The 20,118-nt window shown below is 40.0% G+C and overlaps 1 protein-coding gene across 1 annotated transcript in view; it reads right to left on the reverse strand.

Annotated features, from left to right (window-relative positions):
• The window catches only part of arhgef10la (Rho guanine nucleotide exchange factor (GEF) 10-like a), an 89,809-nt gene that overhangs the window by 34,874 nt on the left and 34,817 nt on the right, over positions 1–20,118 (reverse strand). The window contains exons 16-17 of the mRNA XM_080027029.1: positions 10,692–10,792; positions 27–148 (exon numbers count right to left, since the gene is read on the reverse strand). Coding sequence (XP_079883155.1) covers positions 27–148; positions 10,692–10,792 — 223 coding nt within the window. The remainder of the gene's footprint in view (positions 1–26; positions 149–10,691; positions 10,793–20,118) is intronic.

The raw sequence follows: 20,118 nt of genomic DNA on the forward strand, positions 1-20,118 counted from the left end.
TTTTGTAATGGTGACAAAGGATGTACCTTTCTCTCTGGAGACTTTGTAGCAAAGACGGACATGTGACAGGAAAGCAGTGGACACCTAAACGGGGCCATGGTCTTCCCTTCGTCCTCTCCACATAACCAGCCTGGTGAATTCTCCTCTCCTAAAGTAGAAAAAAAACGTTTTGATTTATTTTCCCAAAGGCAGTGTGCAACATGAATGGTGTTATATGCATGTAAATGTTATAATCAGCCAGAGGCTCATTCCCTGCTGTACGAAGGGAGGCCAGCTACTGCCAACACAGGGTCTCAACAGTGATTAAACCTGGACTTAATCAACAGTGAGAGTCAGTCCCAGGAAGAAAAATGAAAGTGTGGAATCTGAGTTATAATAATGGACTTGCCTGGTGCACGCGCCATCTCAGCAATCATAGCTCAGAGCCTTACGACAGGTGCACCCCTGACAAGATTCTGGGAAAATCTGCCAAAGTACTCCCATTATGTTATTCTGTTATCGTAAATTTTAATTTGCAGAAACTAAATTGTGCATGAAATTTAACAGCTTGCTAAAATTTGCTTCTTGGTTTGCTTGGAATAAGCTGCACACTCTATATCTTTAGTCGGCTAGTTTTTGGAGTGTGTTGATAAGAGTATTGTTTGCTCACTCTTCAGTTGTTGCAAACATATCGGGGTTGAATTGAAGGACCAATTAAATGAGCTTGCACTGACAGACAGCACCAAAACTGTTAAATTGGTTTCAAATATCTGTTCTGCCACATAGGTACATCAGTAAGGTCAAACTTCCCCAATGTTTAGACTGACTTAACTTTGAACAATGAACAATGAACAATGAACAAAGGGCAATGAATTACTTCATATGGATTTACTATACATTTACATGTATTATCATGAGAACGACCATAAATAAAATAGGTATACAAACTTTAAAGCAAAGAAAAAATGCAATATAAAAGAAGATCAGAAATAACATAGGTAAATAATACATAATATACTGTATATAACCACAAAAGCTTTGACACATATAATAGGAGTTTTTAAAGGACTTAGTCTATATGATAGGAGTTGGCAGTCAGTTTGGAGCTCTAACTGTTAGAGCTAACTGTTAGCCCAGAACTCTGAGAAACAGATCACCATTTCTCACCATCTGCAACCTCGGGATAACAAGCATGGCTCCATCAGTGAATCCCAATTGTCGGAAAGGTGTTTACCAAGACAACATGACAAAAATATACGAAATGGCAAGGCCGATGATTACTTCAAAAGTGAGCAACACGATTTTAAAATCAATACAAAAAGTATCTGGGAGCGAGTGTAGGGAAGTGGGCACAGGGGTGATGAGCTCATGTCTCATTGTGTCGATAACAAGTTGCGCAGCTGCATTTTGGACAAGCTGAAAACGTTGGAGTAAAGACCCTGGTTAATACACAAGTAAAGTGCATTGCAGTTATCTGAACGAGAATAGCTAAAAATACATGTACAACTTTAAGTAGATTGGCAGTGGTTGAAAATGATCTGATTTTAAAAATGATTCTGAGCTGATAAAAACAATACCAGACAACATGTTTAACTTGATAAAAACAAAAACTCGGGTTATTATCAAATAATGTGTAACCCCCAAATTCCTAGCAGCCTGCCTACATGTATTAGATAGACTGTTAGTGTTCTGGCCCATACAAAAGGGGAATAGGGGGGACCAAACAAGAGGACCTCAGACCTGTCATCATCTTTGAGATTAAGAAAATGTTGTGACATTCAGGATTTGATATCAGACAGGAAAGTTGAGAGTTTGCCTAGGCTAGTAGGATCTGAGGGTTTTATGGGCATGTAAATGTGTGTATCATCAGCACAAAACTGATAGGAGATGTTGTCAATGGAGAACAGAAGTGGGCCAAGAACATGAGCCTTGGGGGACCTCATACTTCAGCTGAGCCATTGAGGAACTTGAATGTCCCAGAGCGACGTAACACATTCTGTTGGTAAGGTAGGAGCATACAAGTGTGAGGGTTGAGTTAGAGGCTGCACGGTTTCTCATTGCAACCTGCTCACTCCCGCAAGGTTCTGTTCCAAAACATGCCGCTGATGATGAGGCTTCTGTACTGATGCAAAACACGCAATTCATGTTGCGTTGCCGTAAGACACAGATGTAGCCCCGAACAGCTGCAGATATTAAAACTAAAGTGTTTCTTTAGATGTGCAAGTAAAAAACATCTGAGATGCTTGCGTTCTAGACAGGGGGTCAGAGATAGTCACTCTCAAAAGCTCTCCCTCTCTTTCTCCTGCATCTCTCTCTGTCTGTGTCTTTTCCTTTCTCTTTACTATCTACACTCACTCACTCACTCACTTAGTACACTTGCCAATCGGCAAAACCATAATACCCACAGTTTTTTAACCTGACTGCCTGCAACAATATGAAAAACACCTGTGCCACAAACAACTGACCAACAGGTCCCGCTATTATGCAGACACTTGATACCAATGGCATAAGTGGGTGTACCTTTCATTTTTAACAATTGCAACAAAAATGACATTCGTGACATCACTCATCGTCACATTTAAAGGTGCTGTAAGCGAAATGGTTCTTCTAGCTCACTTCATTTCAGTGACTGCAGTTAGCAGTCCCCTCGCTCGTCCCTACGTCACCACATTATTGCACTGCGGTCTACAAGCAGCGAGTTATCTAGCTTCATCTCAGATCCGGAAGTGTGATAAAACATGATAAAAACCATCAAAACAGACATGGGGAAGGATTTTACCTGCTCCGCCATTGTAGGCGCAATAACATTCACCCATCTATCGCTCTGCACGTGAACCAGCAGTGAGACGTACCAGTTTGTAGCGTTCTCTCTTCTGATTGGATATCAGTTGTGGGATCCCAGAAAAGTTTATTTGCCGATTACATGCAGAGTGGGTGATATGTGATCAGTGTTTAAATATAGAGCAATTTAACACCTATATTAACAAATAAATTGCTTACTTCACATTTAAGGCCTGAGCGTATATGAAAAATATATAAGGATTTGTCAACATTATAAACAGCTCTCAAAACAGCTGCAAATGCAGAAACTGTCTGCATGGCATTTAAACCATAATGACAGGTTTTTTACATTTTCAATGCCTTTTTGAGGAGCCACTTGATCTGATGCTTTATGTCAAAGATACAAGAGATTGAACAATTGTATGATAATTATAATATTCTTAATTATTTAGTCATTCATATTTGCAGTCATCTCGAGTTGTGGAGTGTTCTTCAATAATACATTTTTTGGGGGTGGTTGGAGGGTTGACTAACCCTCAGAGAGCCCCTGCCCATATACAGAGAGGTTAGAGGTCATTTAATCACTTTAATCGTGGGTTGACTGCTGCAGCTGTGGGTTCGAAGGATTCCTTTACCCCTGAGGAATCATCAACATCCTTCAGCTAATTGTTTGATTAGCTTAAGTTATATTTCTTTGAGTAAGCTGACTTCTCTTGAATAAATGTGTTAGTCAGTATAAGTGAATGTTGTTACCAATTTAAAGAAGATATATTTACACAGAGGGAAAGAAGGACAAAAAGAAGGAGGCTGGGATACAAGAGGACCGAGAGAGAAAGTGGATGTGAGAGACCACAAATGAGCCTTAACCTTAAGTCTTTGCCGCATAGTAACGATGATAAATAACAGTGAGGGAATGATAAGCACAAACTCAAATTGGAAAAAGCCCAAAAAGGGCTGCACAGGCCACTCACCTCAAGAGTTGTTGCATTCGCCCGGCCCTCTATGTAAGGAGAATAACTGCATCAGTGCATCACTTTCACAGTCATTTATTAACACAAATTGATTTTATTTGTTTGGCTATTAGTCATAAATTGTTGGAAATAATCAAAAAATAACTTTATATTTTTTAAATTATCCAAGCATATAGGTCCATATTTTTCTTATAGTCACAACATGTAATACTACCTGAAGACATATATTTTGTATTTATTTTTTACTTACAGTCGATGAGTAGTTCAATTGCATCACTGAGAAAAACTGTATTTAATTTGTTTTTTTCTACCATTTGTTTATTCTGTTTCCCATGGTGCAGTGCCCTGTAAATTATGCCTCGTACTTTTTTCACATCAGGTTTAATTTGCCATAAATAGAACTAACCGACTACGACAGAAAAAAATAAGATATTAATGTTGGACTCCTAATGGTGATTACAAGTAGGGGCCTGGGACATATGACTTATACTGTGGCTCATAATATATACCTATTAGCGTCAAATAGCAGAAGTGTCGACACAGGCAGTAAAGCAACTAATACCAGCAGTCTTATATCATAAAACTCAAAACCGTAAGTTGTATTACTATTAATATAATTACTAAGTGATTTGGCTCACAGGCGGTAAATTAGTTAAACAGAAATGCTTGGCATCTGGATTCAACACAATACAGTAGACTGTACAACCTTTTTCCATATGTCTTTTTTTCTGCCACAGACACACACACACACACACACACACACACACACACACACACACACACACACATAATAGATAAAATATAGCATGTATTGTCTGCAGTCTATATATGCAAAATAACTCAGCATAACTGATCTGAAAACAGCAAAGAAAGCCGACCACATGTGCATACACTGCGTAGATAAACATCTTAAACAGATAAAAAATGTATAGCATTGAGCTTTGTGACTAAAGAGCTGTGTAAAATTAAATCAAAGCTCAGCCTACTACATGTTGGGGAATGAATAATGCATAAGCATGCCAAAGTAGATTTCCTGAAAACAGAACAAGAGACCATAGAAATTCTAAAATTCTCCACTTCTGAAAAAAAATAGAAAAGAAAATAGCCTATTCCACTTCCAAAAAATAAAAAAGCAAGCCAACTTTCGATTTGCTTTGGCCTTTCATCAAACTTGTCTCAGGGGAAAACTCTAAACCATCATTGAAGCAACCTATAATGAAAATAAATACTACATTAAATGAATACTAAAACAATACAATGATTTGACTTATTATCTCAGAGACTTATGCTACAAGTCCCCAATGCTTTTTCTGCAAATTATTATTATATGTACCGTGAGTTAAATGTGTACTTAGCTGAACAAAGACATCTGGTAGTGCTATGGTCACAGTGGCCATAATGTCTACAAATAAGTTCTTGTAATGATGTAAAATTCTTCTTAAGGAGTTATTTCAGAGAATTAGTGTTATTTAAGCAATATTACATGAGAGGGAGCAAAGTTGTCGCTCTATATCAGTGCTGCTGTGATTCGATCATAGGTACGAGGCCGCAGGTCGAGTGCCGAAGAAAATCAGCGCTCCTGCAGCGCTCATGGAATGTCTCTCGTTCAATCAAATTACTCGGTCAGAACCAACTGCTGTATAACATTTTTAAATGAGTGAAAGCAAAACAGTGCCATATTGTAACTGTACTAGTATAAATGTCATAAAATCATTTCATATGGTTTTAAAAAGGAAGTTATAGTGTTGAATTATCTGCAGGGTTATTTCAAAGCAATATATGTGAATGTTGAGACACCACAAGCTCAAGGTTACACACAGTTCTGTCAACTGTGTGTGCGCTCAAACCCAGGTTCTGTACAATAACTATGTCTAACAACATAAACTTGTAAAGGTGTTGGGCTGGAATATTAATGGCATTTAGTTTCTTTATTCCAATCATGCTTTTGTTTCAAGTCTGCTGATGAAGATTAATTTGCAGAGCATGGCGCTCTATCGACCCCAGTGACACACAGGGCAAAGATATAAACTAATTAAATACACCAGTGCCATTGATATTTCCCATGGATCAATGCAAGTGTGGGATCTGTTAATTAAATCCATGATAATGTTTACTTATTATAAACATTGCCTGTGTTTTAGCACGGCGAGATGGGGGGATAATCTTTAGTGTCTGAAGGATTAATTTCAGGGAGAAACGGAAAATCCTTCCAGCACATAAAAAGTGATGCCTCTTTTTTCTGCTGAATAATAATGACATTAAGTAATGTATAATGAAAGTCTTTGAAAGTGCAAATATTTTGCAACTTTGTCATGAAGAGGACATGCGTTAATAGAAGAAAACAAAAGATTGCAGCTACACATGAGGTATAGCTCCTGCTATTCGAGCAGATGCAGAGAAATCAGTAAGCACAGCAAAGAGCAATCTAAATCTCAGGACTAATGAAGGCAAAGCCCTCACACTGTCCCCTTAAGCCTATGAGGCAGGGTAGAGTTTGAACCCCCCCCTATCCTTTCACTTGTCTCCTGTGCGGTATACATTAGCATGACACAGGTTATCACACAGTGGATTAAGAAGGCGTGTCAGAGTTTGTGCCAAAACCTCCGAGCCGCACTCCACTCATCTATTGATCCGCATGTGAGAGAAAAACGGGCACATTTAGCAGTGTAACCACAGGCAACAGTCCCCTGCCTGCCCTCTGTTCCCTGCAGTGGGACTGATTGCTGTCTCAATCATCCTCTAACACCCCCCCCCCCCTCCAACCAACACACACACACACACACACACACACAATGACTCATAAATACATACTTCCATACACCCTCGAAATCCCCCTCTCTTTTCCCACACCCATTCCTCTTCTTCTGTCTCATACATCTCGGCAGCAATCTCTTATGATTTGACGGCCTCTTGTTCTTCTTGTGAGGGCCGTCAAAGTCTGCGGCCTTAACCCTGTCTGAAAGGACTGGGACTATTAATTCTGCAGTGAGAAAGTCCATTAATTAGGCAATGCTTCTAGCTATCTCACCAAGACCCCTTCAGAAACAGTGGGGCCACTCGGAGAGACATAAAAGATGCATTGGCACGACAGGGGTTATTAATGAACCCCGGGGCACCTGGCGAAGCCCCCACAGTGGGGTTATTCACTTTCTATTTCAATGTCTCATGATCACACGCACTGAAAAAGTGAAATGCTTTTTTACTGGGAATGTGTCTTAGCGGACTTGGCTGCCACATTGTATAACGAAAAGCCTGATTACCACAGCAGCTCTCAACATCCTACTAATGTCCAAGGATCCCCAGTTAAACATTTTCAAATGCAACAAGGGATATGCCCAAGGTGCCAATGGTTCAGAGATAACGCCATAGCATTAACAAGGCAAATGCAAATTGATGTGACTTTAATAAGGCATGCAGGAGTTGCCCTAAAAGCAACTGACATTGGCATATGTGGTACAGGGATAGCTAGGAAGTACAGCAGAGGGACGGCGCTGTATTTCCTCTCAATTGAGGTAACAGGATCAACACTGGTGTGAAGATGTGTATGGGAAAATGAGTTTTGTGATGTCTAATCACTCACTAAATCATGCGTGAGAACATTAGCTATTTGTGGTGTCCACCATTCAGGGACATGTTCGGAGCACGGCACCCATTTCAAACTAAACAAGACCATGGTTCGGTGCGTCTGAAATGCTGATTCAACTGTAGGTCTCCCCTGGGCACAGGGCAGGCTTGCCTCCGCCTGCAATGACGACGAGGAAGCCTCTGTGACAGTACACCATCCGTGAAATTAAATCAACAACTCGCCTATTGTAATTACATTTGGTTAAATGGGAAGGCAAAGTGTGGGTGTAATATAATTAACAAGTAATTGTCATCCTGACCAGGTTGGAGCTGATGATCTATTTCCCCAAGGGATCCAATGAAATCCATCACCCCGCCCTCATCTCCACTCTTTGTTTTTAAATGAAAAGCTCGATGAGGACCAGTGTGTCACAGCGCTGCTGTAAATGTGTGGTTAAAAATCATAATTTAGTTCCATTCTGATGCAATAATTTCACTTTAATTTTGTTTAAAATAACTTCATATTTTGTATTTATCGAAATAGGTCTTAATTTCTTGTTTTACACTGCTATAGAGCAATCTGACACGAATCACATCACAAAAAAACTATGTAGATTTTCGGGAAGCTCTTTCTCTTATTTTGGCGATCCAGCACGTCCTGTCAACACTTGAGTGTGTGTGCTTCGGCAATCTCCGCTCCCTCCGCCTGTGCATCGGCCATCTCCGCTACCCTCCCCCCCCTCCCCCCTCCTGCAAACCCCACTCCGTTGTGATTGGTTACCTTCCTTCCGGAACACTTTCAGTGGCGGGAAGCGCGAGCATGGACCTATAAGGGCGCGAGGCAGACGCGAACAGGGAAGTGACAGCATTACCATACATGGAAACATCCGCGTGGTCACGTCACACATTTTTATGCGACGTCACAAATTATGAAAGGGTAGACCGCTTTGAAGACGTGACTTCTCGACTGGCTAGAATAGTGTTTAGTGCTCTGCACAGACACCCCAGACGGTCAGCAGGGAATACGTCGAAATGCATGTAAGTCATTATTTGATAATTTAGTATGGTTAAGCATGACTATGAATCATCATAACAACGTTTATAGGTCATAAAAGTCAAAAAGCATCATAGGTCCTCTTTAAATTCAATCATGCAATTAGGTCATCAAAACTTTGAATTATCTAAATTGAATATCAAGATTCTACCACCATCTGTTATTCATTTGAGGTCATATTTTACTTTTTGCATTTAGAATTCAGCATCACCCCTACGTATGGGGTCACACTCCCCAAGCTCCACGCCTCCCCCTTTATGAAGGAGTTACACAATTTGAACTTGTAGAGGTAAGTGTTTATCACCTCCATGCTCTTATTAGCGATTCATGACTAGCCTCAGTTTGGGAGGCTACATAAGTTTTGAATATGTATATAATCAATTTTAGTGAAAGGGCATTATAAAAGGACGATTGCTTCAAATATAAATGAGTACAAACCAGTTGATCCATTTGCTTGAAGAGACTCATGTGTACATCACGGGCAAATCATGACATAAATTCTGTTCATTGTAAATGTGGGATCTGATAATTTGGTGTTTTTTGAGCAGTTGCATGTCAAATAAACTGTTGTTTTAATGGGTAACTTGCCCTTTATTTCCGGATGGCCTGAAACCTTACAACAATTACATTTTGTCAATTCCCCCCGATCAATGAATTGATCTGAAAGTCAATGATTGGCAAATTTCTCACAAACACACAGGAGTATCATGTCTGCGACTACCGCCTTAGGCTACAAGGTGGTAGGATAGCATGGCAAAGACAGAGCGCTGGTGACATTCAGAATCAGTCAATATGAGCGTGAAAGCAATGTGCAATATCTACTTTGTGATAACAATTATCCCTTGCCTCCAGGGATTTTTCCACATGTGTAAGAAAATACTTGCTTGTTGTTTTTCTTTTCAAGTTAGTGCTAAGTAAATTGGAATGACATAATTTTTAATTGCTCATTGCATCCTCCTCCAATCATACTTAATTATGATGGTCTCTCTGTAAAAACATTATTGCAGCTGTTCCGAATGACAACAAAGGGATAACCTGCCATGAACCTCCCCCCATGTTCACACATCAGCAGCCAAAGGGTTGGAGAGCCACATGCTATAACATTGCCACTGTCCTCATCAGTACACCTGCTGTGTTGCTGACAAAGGTGTGTGAGCAACAAGGAAAGGCTTCGGAGATGCTGAGCTTCACGGCATGCTACAGCGTCCTCTGCCTCCGAGCCTGATGCTTCTGATGCCACTACAACAACAAAAAACACACACAGCAAAGCTCTACTGGGGAGTCTACATATGTATTGTACGCTTCACGCACATCTCGACCCCCCACTGTGAAGGGCAAAGTAATAAGGGGAATAAGCCAGAGTTGTGTGTTTTTTTATTGTGCTTAAAAAACTGAAAGCCGCTTGACTGTTGCCCAATTCAAGCGTCATTGACCTTCTCAGAGCTGTACTTGGCTATAAAAGAACACTGACAAATATATCTCTGGCTTCTCTCAACTTAGCGAGGTATTTTAATTGAGTGTCCTTTAATCTTCAAATAACCAATAACTTCCTCTGAAGGTTTTTCTGTGCCGATGCTCCCACAAATAGCCTCTGGGACATAAGAAAGCAGCAACAATTGTGAGTGCAGTGTTGAAAAGCACACTGCATGCATAGCAAAGGCCAGAATAAAGTGTGTGTGACAAGGAAGAGTGCTCAAGGCAACGCAGGGAGTAGCAGCGGATAGAGGACTAGAGGACTAAGGCGGTTGAATATGCGTGCCATCATGGCCAAATAAGCAGATTAATGCACTTGGTATAGTCCCGTCTCAGTGTGGTTTGCCCCCTGCAAGACAGCACGCATTGATGAACTCCAGAGAGGAAGACCTCCTATACGACAGCGTGGTCAGAATGCACAGTAGGCTTAGGTCTGGGCAAGGGTTGGAGGAAGGAAGGTTAGGAAGATGGAAAGAAAGAACTGTGCTGCTCCCTGCTGGGCAAGGTCTGGCCAGCTTTTTCCTTCATGAATGTTGACCAGTGCTGAGTCTCAACAATCAATGAGGTCTTCAGAACTTTGAAATAGGTAGAATTTACCTCATAAATGATTGATAGGGCAGACTCTCTAGACAGTTGAATGTTATTTTTCAAGACCTAGTACACAGTGACATAGCTCCTCATAGAGACACAATCTTACCTAAATCATAAGTAATGTTTTGTTTTGTTGTCACACCAGTTATACATTTGGCTGATAGAGAGTGAAACAAACCTTGATATTGTGTCTGAACCCCTGAGTATTACCTCACCCTGTTTAAATAGAAATAACACAGTCATCCGTGTGTGTATCCATGTGTGTGTAGCCGACTTACGTAGTGCAATCTTGGCCAAATGCAGACGGTTGACCCAGGAGATCTTGCTAAGGGGGTTGGGAGTGTTGAGGACCACCATGAAACTGACAGGACGCCCTGACCTGGAGAACACATATGGAGATGCACACACACACACACACACACACACACACACACACACACACACACACACACACACACACACAAACACACATCAATATTGAACCTTTAAGTTGTTTGGCAAAAAGCTCCACAAAATAGAACAAGTCATTGCTGGTGTTGAGTGTGTGGACTCCAATCCCCACAATCTTTCACTGACATTGATCATGTTCTATATGTGTCTAAACATAAAACACTTGAATCTTGCTGTATTTACTAGAAACATTTATTGCATTGCAAGATCAGATATTCTGAATAAATTAAATACATTGTCAATGAATATTTTGCAGATGCATTCACTATCCACATTTCGTCGACTTGCCAGATACTTTAATTAACAACATGTCCTCGTTATGTTAATAGAAAATGTAATCCGAGTGGCATTAGATTTCCTGCAAAACTTATTTGCTGTTGCAAATTAGCTGAATATAACTGACATTTCTACAAGGAAGGATTTGCTTTCTGTTGAAGTACCTTATGTACTGAAACAGAGCCACCTTCACCAAACTGCATTATTAAAGGGGATTTCACAGGTCTTGGTGAGTTCAAATGCCTCCAGAAGAAGCTTTGCAAAGTTGCCTGAAGTGACATCACTGGAGGCTGTATTGGTCAGGGTTGAAGAGACTACAAGTATGAAAATGAAATTCACTCTGGGGGTTAGGAGTTAGAAACAAGTGAAACCTCTGTAGCCCGCTTCTCATCTCTGCTCGGGGCTAGCCGCCTCTCAAAGCAACAACTAGCATAAGACAACTTCATCTCAAACTGAGTGCTCTGTGATTGAGGTGCATTCTGCTAAATGAGATGACACAAAGTATTTAAGGCCTACCAGCTATTCTCATTTGTCGATACTACTGCTAAGACAAATCGCCAACAGAATAAATAAAATCTGGTTGCCATCACCAAAGGCTTAGCTCCTGTAGATGCCCCGACAATGTTGTTGTATTTACTCAATGGGGGTGAAAAGAAGGTACGCACTGTAGCCTTAATGGAACTGTCCTAGCTAAATACTAAGGTACCTCTGTGGCCCCTTTCACACAAGCATTGTGAAATTATCCAAAGTTTGCACAGGTGAGCTGTGAGTGTGAACAAAAATGTCCGGGTTATTCGACCCAGACTTTACACAAACTTTACATAGGCGGCCCCCTAGTCCTAAATGTGGGTCGGTATCGGGGTTACGGATATTGATAGCGCGTAATCAGCATGTTACTGGAAAAATAAAAATGGGCTGAAGGAGGAAAGTTATTTAAAACAATGTTGCAGACAAATATGTATGCAAACTGGAAGAATGAATAGATCTGCAAGCGTCTGATGGTACGGGCGGACGTGGAACACGTCGCACAAGTTCAGGCGCTATTTCTAACATATGAGAACACCTCCCACACACATAATCTCCTGCTGTGTGCTGCATGTGTGAACATTGAGATCTGCACATTCTCCCGGTCGGATTCCCAGGATATTTCCAGGAGTTCATGTGTGAAATTGGCTATTAAAATGCTATTGAAATTCACGTCATTTACACTAGATCAATTCAGTCAATTTGCTTCCTTCAATTATGAGCACTTTACACACATAAACTCTGCACAATATCCGGGGAATCTGGAGATTGTCTGTGTGCAACGTGTTCACACTTGTTAGAAATAGTCCAGGTAGTTTGGGTGAGTGGCGGCGCTAGGTAGGAGGCTGCAGGAGGCAGGATATGACACAAAAGGTATGCTGCACAAATATAATTTGTTCAGGCTGTTCAAAAAGTACCCATATTCAAGCCATCATTTAAAAATATGTTTTACGGTGAAAAATACCAGTTTTCCAGGGAAGTAGTGACAGCAAGTAAGCACTTTAAATGGAACTCTACTGCTAGAAAACTGACAGTCAAATAATATCCACACACAGATCACAAATATCTTCAAATATATACTTATTGTGTTCTAAAGCATTTGAATAACCCATGTAATGGCTTTGAATTTGAAATTTGTATCAATGGTTAAATTTGGTTCCAAATGATGGTGTTAAGACTAATAGACTTAAGATTTCAAAGGTACTAGGCAGTAAAAAAAAATGTAAGTCACAGTATAGTCAAGGAGGATAACACACATTTTCTATCAGCTCTTAATGTATCCTCAACATCAGATTGAATTTATGGGAGTTTGACTTCACCAAAGTGCAGGGAAGTGTAGGATTTTGACATAATCTAGATAAAACAAAACTGAACAATAAAATCAGAGAAAAACAGCACCAATAGGGAAAATATTGTTTTCATCTCATGGGACTTTTCTTTTAATACATCACAATTTTTTTGGAACAGCTGCTTGAACGCTTGTAATTTTACATTGGTTAAGTCATGTGTCCTGCAGCTTTATGATTTACGACAGCACATCAACATTGCAGGATTCAATGACCAAGTAGCCTGGTCCCAGTTCCCCACTTCTAGGCTCTAGTGCACAAAATGGCACTAATGTGTGCACACCACTGGGACAAGCAGCAAATGCTCTGATGATTTCCTTAGAACCTTTTTAGTTCCAAGTTAAGCTGCAGACACAGAGGGAGACAAGATCTAAGTCTAAGATGTGTGTGTGTGTGTGTGTGTGTGTGTGTGTGTGTGTGTGTGTGTGTGTGTGTGTGTGTGTGTGTGTGTGTGTGTGTGTGTGTGTGTGCGTGTGCGTGTGTGTGCGTGTGCGTGTCTGTGTCTGTGTCTGTGTCTGTGTTTGTGTGCGTGTGTGTGTGTGTGTGAGAGAGTGAGACAGAGAGACAGAGAAGCAAAGATATTGAAACAGTGATGATGTAAGTGCAGTGCACATCAGGTTATATGAGAACAGAAATATTTTAAACCATTCTGTGGGGGATTTGCAAGGCAATTTCCACCTAAATACTGTCTTATAATGGCTATAGGCCTATAGGTTGAGCTTCTTATTGAACTTGGTAGGAAAACTTTTGGAAAGATAGAGGCTATGTCTTTTTTTTTAATTAAAATTAACGTAACCCAGCCCCCCCCCCCCCAGTCTACTGAGATCTGTTGCTCACAATGAGGCCTGCTTGTGTGATAAGCCAATCATTTGTGTGAAAAATGGAAGCTGTGTATTAGGCAACCCTTATATAGTATGGTTCTTACGCCCGTCTTTACTGGACCTATGGGCCCTTTATGGTGTATTATGAAAAGAAAAAGTAGATCTGAGCCTTTCTGTAAAAAGAGCCTTTTATCTGGGTTCATAGAGAGAAAGAAAGAAAAAAGCACCAAGACCAAACATACAAACGGACAAAGAAGTCTATTATGCTGCAGGATTGAAAGTTTATGGATCCATCTTAGCCCTGAAACTAGGTCACTATTGATATCCATTGTCAGAGCTGAGAATTCAAGCCAAGTACACCTTACTAAACTTTTCAGAGGCACTTTTAAAGCCTGCGTAGGGGGGTTAACAAATCACTGTTGTTGATCAAAAGACAAACAAACCTAATGATTACTGTAAACAAATCACCCGGCGCATTCATTAATCGCATACCCTGTACTGACTAAGCTATGCAAATATTTCCATTTTGACCCATGATTGTAAGTTTGATGGAGTATGGAGAATGTCCAGTCATCTGATTTAAGTTTGATTAAGGCTTTGTAACATGTCAGATCACACATATTTTTACTGTAATTTGAATGATGCCTCTGTTGTTGTCATTTTCTTTCTGTGTTCCTTTTTGTCACATCCAAAATGTTCTTGTATTTTCTCTTGAATCGTGAATCGTTTTTTTGGTTTTAGGAAGTGAATTATTGTAAGAAATTGGTACCAGAGGTTGTATTAAAGTGTAAAAAATATATATATATACAAATGTGGTCTTATTCTATCGAAACTATTTCATCAGAAAAGTGGAGTTGCCATAAATTGTCCAGAATCTTTCATGAGAAATGAATTTCAATAAATATGCATATTCACTTGATTATTATTTAGACATTATTTGAAAAGTAGTTTCTATCAACTCGCTACTTACTGCAAATGTGTCTTAATAAGGAGACAAGGGAATACAGTTTCACTGGAGGACTGCAGACTCCCTTTGAGTTGCCAACAGTCAACACTTCTCACTTGGCCGGCCACTAGCCATCGGCTGTTGTGTCTTCTTTATCCTCTCAGGTCTTTCACTTCATGAGTAATAAGAGCCAGAAAATACTGCGCCACAAAGTATGGGACGACTTGAGGCAAAAAATAAATGCCAGTCAGCCATTGTTCTTAAAGCCTAATAGCCTTCCTCCATGTATCTATCCATAGTGCTTGAACTCTTTGACTTAGCAGCATGCAGTGAGCAAAAGTTTGTAGTTGCATAATATAAGGTAAATACGTATTTGTCAAAACAAAGCTCGCCCAAAGATCATTATTATTTTCATGTCTCAGTATAGGCCAATGTGTTTCCATGCAGCAGATTTTCTGTCACAATATGTTTTTTTTTCATCTGGTCATTCTAAGTGCTTTGTTTATTATTTGAAGTAAGAAAGAAAAGAGGGTTTTTTTTTTTTTTTTTTTTTTCCCTCTGTATTTTGCTACTCTTTTTGTTATTGGAGCAACTCTTTTTACTCTCACTATAACTGAGCTAGATGAAGGGAAATCTTAATTTAATTAGTTGGAATATCAAGGGGCTTAATCACCAAGTGAAAAGGGGTAAGGTCTTAACCCACCTAAAACGACTCAGGGCTGGAATAGTTTTCCTTCAAGAAACCCACTTGCATGACTCTGACCATGGGCGACTAAGTAAATGCTGGCGTGGACAATTTTTTCATTCTAATTTCAGGGCTAAGGCCAGGGGCACAGCTATCCTTATTGATAGTAATATTCCTTTTGAGTCCTCAAACATTATATCAGACAAAAATGGACGTTTTATTATTGTTTCAGGCAAACTTTACAATAAGTCAGTCATCTTGGCCAACGTCTACGCGCCTAATGTCGACGATGTAGAATTCTTTAAGAGATTTTTTTCTCAACTCCCAGATCTCAATTCCCATTCTCTTATTCTTGGTGGGGATTTTAATTGTTATCTAGATCCAGTCTTAGATCGATCTTCCCCAAAACCTGCCACTCTTAGCAGATCTGCAGGTTATATCAAATCATTTCTTGCTGATTATAGCCTCTCTGATCCATACAGGTTTTTATACCCCACAGGAAGAGAATATTCATTCTTTTCACATGTCCACCACACTTACACCCGAATTGATTACTTTTTTGTTGATAATTCATTGATGTCAGACCTTAAGTCATGCAGTTATGAAAGTATGGTGATCTCTGATCACGCTCCTCTGCTCCTTCAACTGGCTTTCCCTGACGTTGAGTATACAAGAAGGCAGTGGAGACTGGATCCATTGTTGCTCACAGATGAGAGTTTTCTTTCACACATCTCTACACATATTAAAACTTTTTTGAGTATAAATAAAACACCAGATGTGTCCAATGCAACAATTTGGGAAGCCCTGAAAGCCTATTTGAGAGATGAAATTATATCATTTGCAGCATACAAAAATAAGTGTACAAAAAAGAAACAAACTGAAATTGCTGATCAGATTCTGAACATAGACAGACAGTATGCTAATTCACCTTCATCTGAACTTTACAAAGAACGTTTAAAACTTCAGACAGAATTCAACCTTCTTTCCTCTCGTCAGGTTGCTGACCAGTTGCTTAGGAGCAGAAGTACTTTTTACGAGCATGGTGACAAGATTGGCAAACTCCTGGCCAATCAACTGCGCGGATTTAGAGCAAAGCAACTCATCCCTGGAATACGGACAGACAGTGGGTGTACAACATCAGATCAGAAATCGATAAACGAAAAGTTCAAAACATTCTATTAAAATTTGTATAGTTCTGATTGTACAGTAGACGCAACGGTGATGGAAACCTTTTTCAGTAACCTAAACATGCCTTCCCTTTCTCAAGACCTGAGACATAGCCTTGAGGCACCTATTACTCAGAGGGAAATTATTGCAGCAATAACATCTATGCAATCAGGCAAATCTCCTGGTCCAGACGGACTTCCATCTGACTTTTTTAAGAAATGTTCAGCCGAATTATCGCCTTTTTTATGTTCAGTATTCTCAGACTCATTTGACTCAGGTAAACTCCCGCCTTCGTTCTACCAGGCCTGTATTTCCCTGTTGTTAAAAAAGGATAAAGATCCTCTAGATTGTGCATCATACCGACCAATTTCACTATTGAATACGGATGTGAAGATACTTGCTAAAATTCTCGCCCACAGATTGGAGGATGTTCTCCCCTCTATCATATCCCCCGACCAAACTGGGTTTATAAAGGGACGCCAATCATTTTATAATATCCGCCGGCTAATGAACATTTTATATTCCCCCAGAAATATTGAATCAGAATGCCTCGCTTCTATGGATGCTGAAAAAGCATTTGATAGAGTAGAATGGAATTATTTGTTTTTCACCCTTGAGAAATTCGGTTTGGGTCCTGTTTTCACTTCTTGGGTTAAATTATTATATGCATGCCCTTCTGCCTCAGTATTAACAAACAGCCGTTACTCAAGTAGTTTTGATCTGCACCGTGGGACCCGGCAGGGTTGTCCTTTGAGCCCACTCCTTTTTGCTATTGCAATCGAACCACTTGCGATTGCCATCAGAGGTAACAAACAGATTCAGGGGATATGGAGAGGAGGAATTGAACATAAGGTATCATTATACGCCGATGATTTACTTTTGTTTGTCGCCAAGCCAGCCACCTCTTTAGCGGAGGCACTTTCTGTGTTGGAGGTCTTTAGTCAGTTTTCTGGCTATAAACTTAAGTTGAGCAAGAGCGAACTCTTTCCGATTAATAAAGAAGCAATTAAACTTGATTACACAGCTCTCCCACTCAAAGTGGTGACAGATCATCTGAGTTACCTTGGGGTATGTTTCACCAGAAATTTTAAAAACCTATTTAAATCGAACTTCCTCAAATTATTGGATCAGGCGAAGCAAATATTATCGAAGTGGTCTCCTCTGGCTTTCTCTCTCATAGGCAGAATAAATTCAATTAAAATGACATTACTCCCAAAGTTCCTATATCTATTCCAATGTCTCCCCATCTTTCTCCCCAAATCCTTTTTTCAGGCCCTTGACTCTTTAATGATAAATTATATTTGGAATGGTAAACACCCTCGGTTACGGAAAGCATTTCTTCAAAGACCAAAACAAACAGGCGGAATGGCCCTCCCTAATTTCCAATACTATTACTGGGCTGCTAATATCCGTTCTTTGTATTGTGTATTGGGTGCATTTTCACCTTGACGACTCAGCCCCAGTATGGGTAACAATGGAGTCCAGCGCTGTTAGCCCATTGTCTCTATCTGCCCTCTTAAGCGCCGCACTTCCACTCTCTTCGGCTATTCCCAACAGTAACCCCGTGATTAAGCACTCCCTTAGAATCTGGACACAATTTAGGAAGAATTTTGGAATGCAGAATTTTTCACTTTTCAGCCCAATTGCAGCTAATCATTTATTTACTCCCTCGACGGTGGATGGTGCATTCAAGATCTGGCATAAAAAAGGCTTAAAATGCATCGGTGATTTATTTATTAATGATCTATTTGCTAGTTTTTCCCAATTGACAAAACATTTTGGTATCGAAAAGACACATTCTTTCCGATTTCTGCAAATCAGGCATTTTACGCAGAAGTTAATTCCCCAATTCCCTTATAAACCGCCAGCCAATCATGTTGATTTGTTTCTTTCTGTGAACCCCACATTAAAAGGCTCAATTTCTGTGTTTTTCAACCTTATTTCGAAGTTGCATAGCCCCTCATTAGCAGCTATAAGAACCCTGTGGGAGCAGGACCTAGGTTCTGCCTTCACAGATCACATGTGGGATTCAGTCCTGGATCGGATACACTCTACCTCCATGTGCGCCCGACATGCTCTTGTGCAATTTAAAGTAGTACATCGTATCCACATATCTAAAACCAAATTAGCTCGTATGTTCCCCGATGTAGACCCGACCTGTGATAGCTGTAAGAGCGCACCGGCATCACTCTTTCACATGTACTGGTTGTGTCCCACCTTGACTGAGTTCTGGACATCAGTTTTTCAAACGATTTCTGAAGTACTTCAGCATCAAATTAAGCCAAACCCTTTCACTGCAATTTTTGGCATTGCACCAAATTCGGGCTTACCCAAAGTGAAGCTGAGAGTACTGGCCTTCACCTCACTACTTGCTCGCAGGACTATCCTTCTCAAGTGGAAAGATCCTGCTCCTCCTTCCCACTCACATTGGATTAGAGACATTATGTCATGTATGAATCTGGAAAAAATTTGTTGCACTACCCAGGGATCTGAGACTAAATTTCATAAAATATGGCGCCCCTTCCTAGACTATTTTAAGAAACCGACCACATTAATTGAAGAGTAGCTACCCCCCCCCCCCCCCCCTTTTTCTTTGATTAAATTTTATTTCTTTGTGTTTTTTTTTTGTTTTTTTTCATATTGATTGATTGTTTGTTTTTGTTTCTTGCGGTGTGTGTTTTGTGTTGTTGGGTGTGAGGGTGGGATGTGGGTGGGGTATGTTCGGGAGAAAAAGGGGAAAAAATGTGTACTCTATGTGCTACAATTTTGTTATTATTAACATTTAATAAAAAAACCATTGAAAGAAAGAAAGAAAAGAAGGAGCCATCCAAGCTACAAAAAAAAGACATGCTAGTGAATGGGACAGCACAACCATGTTGTGAAACAATGTGTATAATTCCAAGACCATGAATGACTATATTCATAATCGCAGCAACCAACCAGCTCTCTCTACGTCTTTTTCTCCTGCATCTAAAGTCAAGGGGCCTCATTTATCAACCGTACTTACGCACAAATCTGTGCGTAAGTAGGGCGTAAGAACATTGCCACGCAAAGTATGGCATTTACCAAAATGTACTTAGACTTATGAATGTGTGTAAATGTAAGCACAACTCTGACCATGCTTACGAACATAATCTAGTGGTAGAATAGCGATATTACAAGCACAAAGCAAAGCATTTAAGAGTTTCAACGTCTGCATTAACACTAGAACCGCCAGCGTTCTCTTTAGCCTATATCTATAAAGGCCACGCGTCAAATCCACCCGTGCATTTCTAGGGTAATATAAAGTCATACATTTGTTTGTTTAATCATCATCTGTGTTTTGGACCTCTTGTTTTATAATCTAAGTTTCTTTAAGAACACTGATCACGACTCAGTAATGAAACTGAAGTAGATATAATATCGCCAATACATCAATGAAAACAGATGGTCAAAACAGCGTCCAAATGAGCTAACATCCTAAATGCAATAAATAGTTATATGGCACAC

This window comes from Ammodytes marinus (genome assembly GCF_949987685.1).
Source record: "Ammodytes marinus genome assembly, chromosome: 4".
NCBI classification, from domain to species: Eukaryota; Metazoa; Chordata; class Actinopteri; order Uranoscopiformes; family Ammodytidae; genus Ammodytes; species Ammodytes marinus.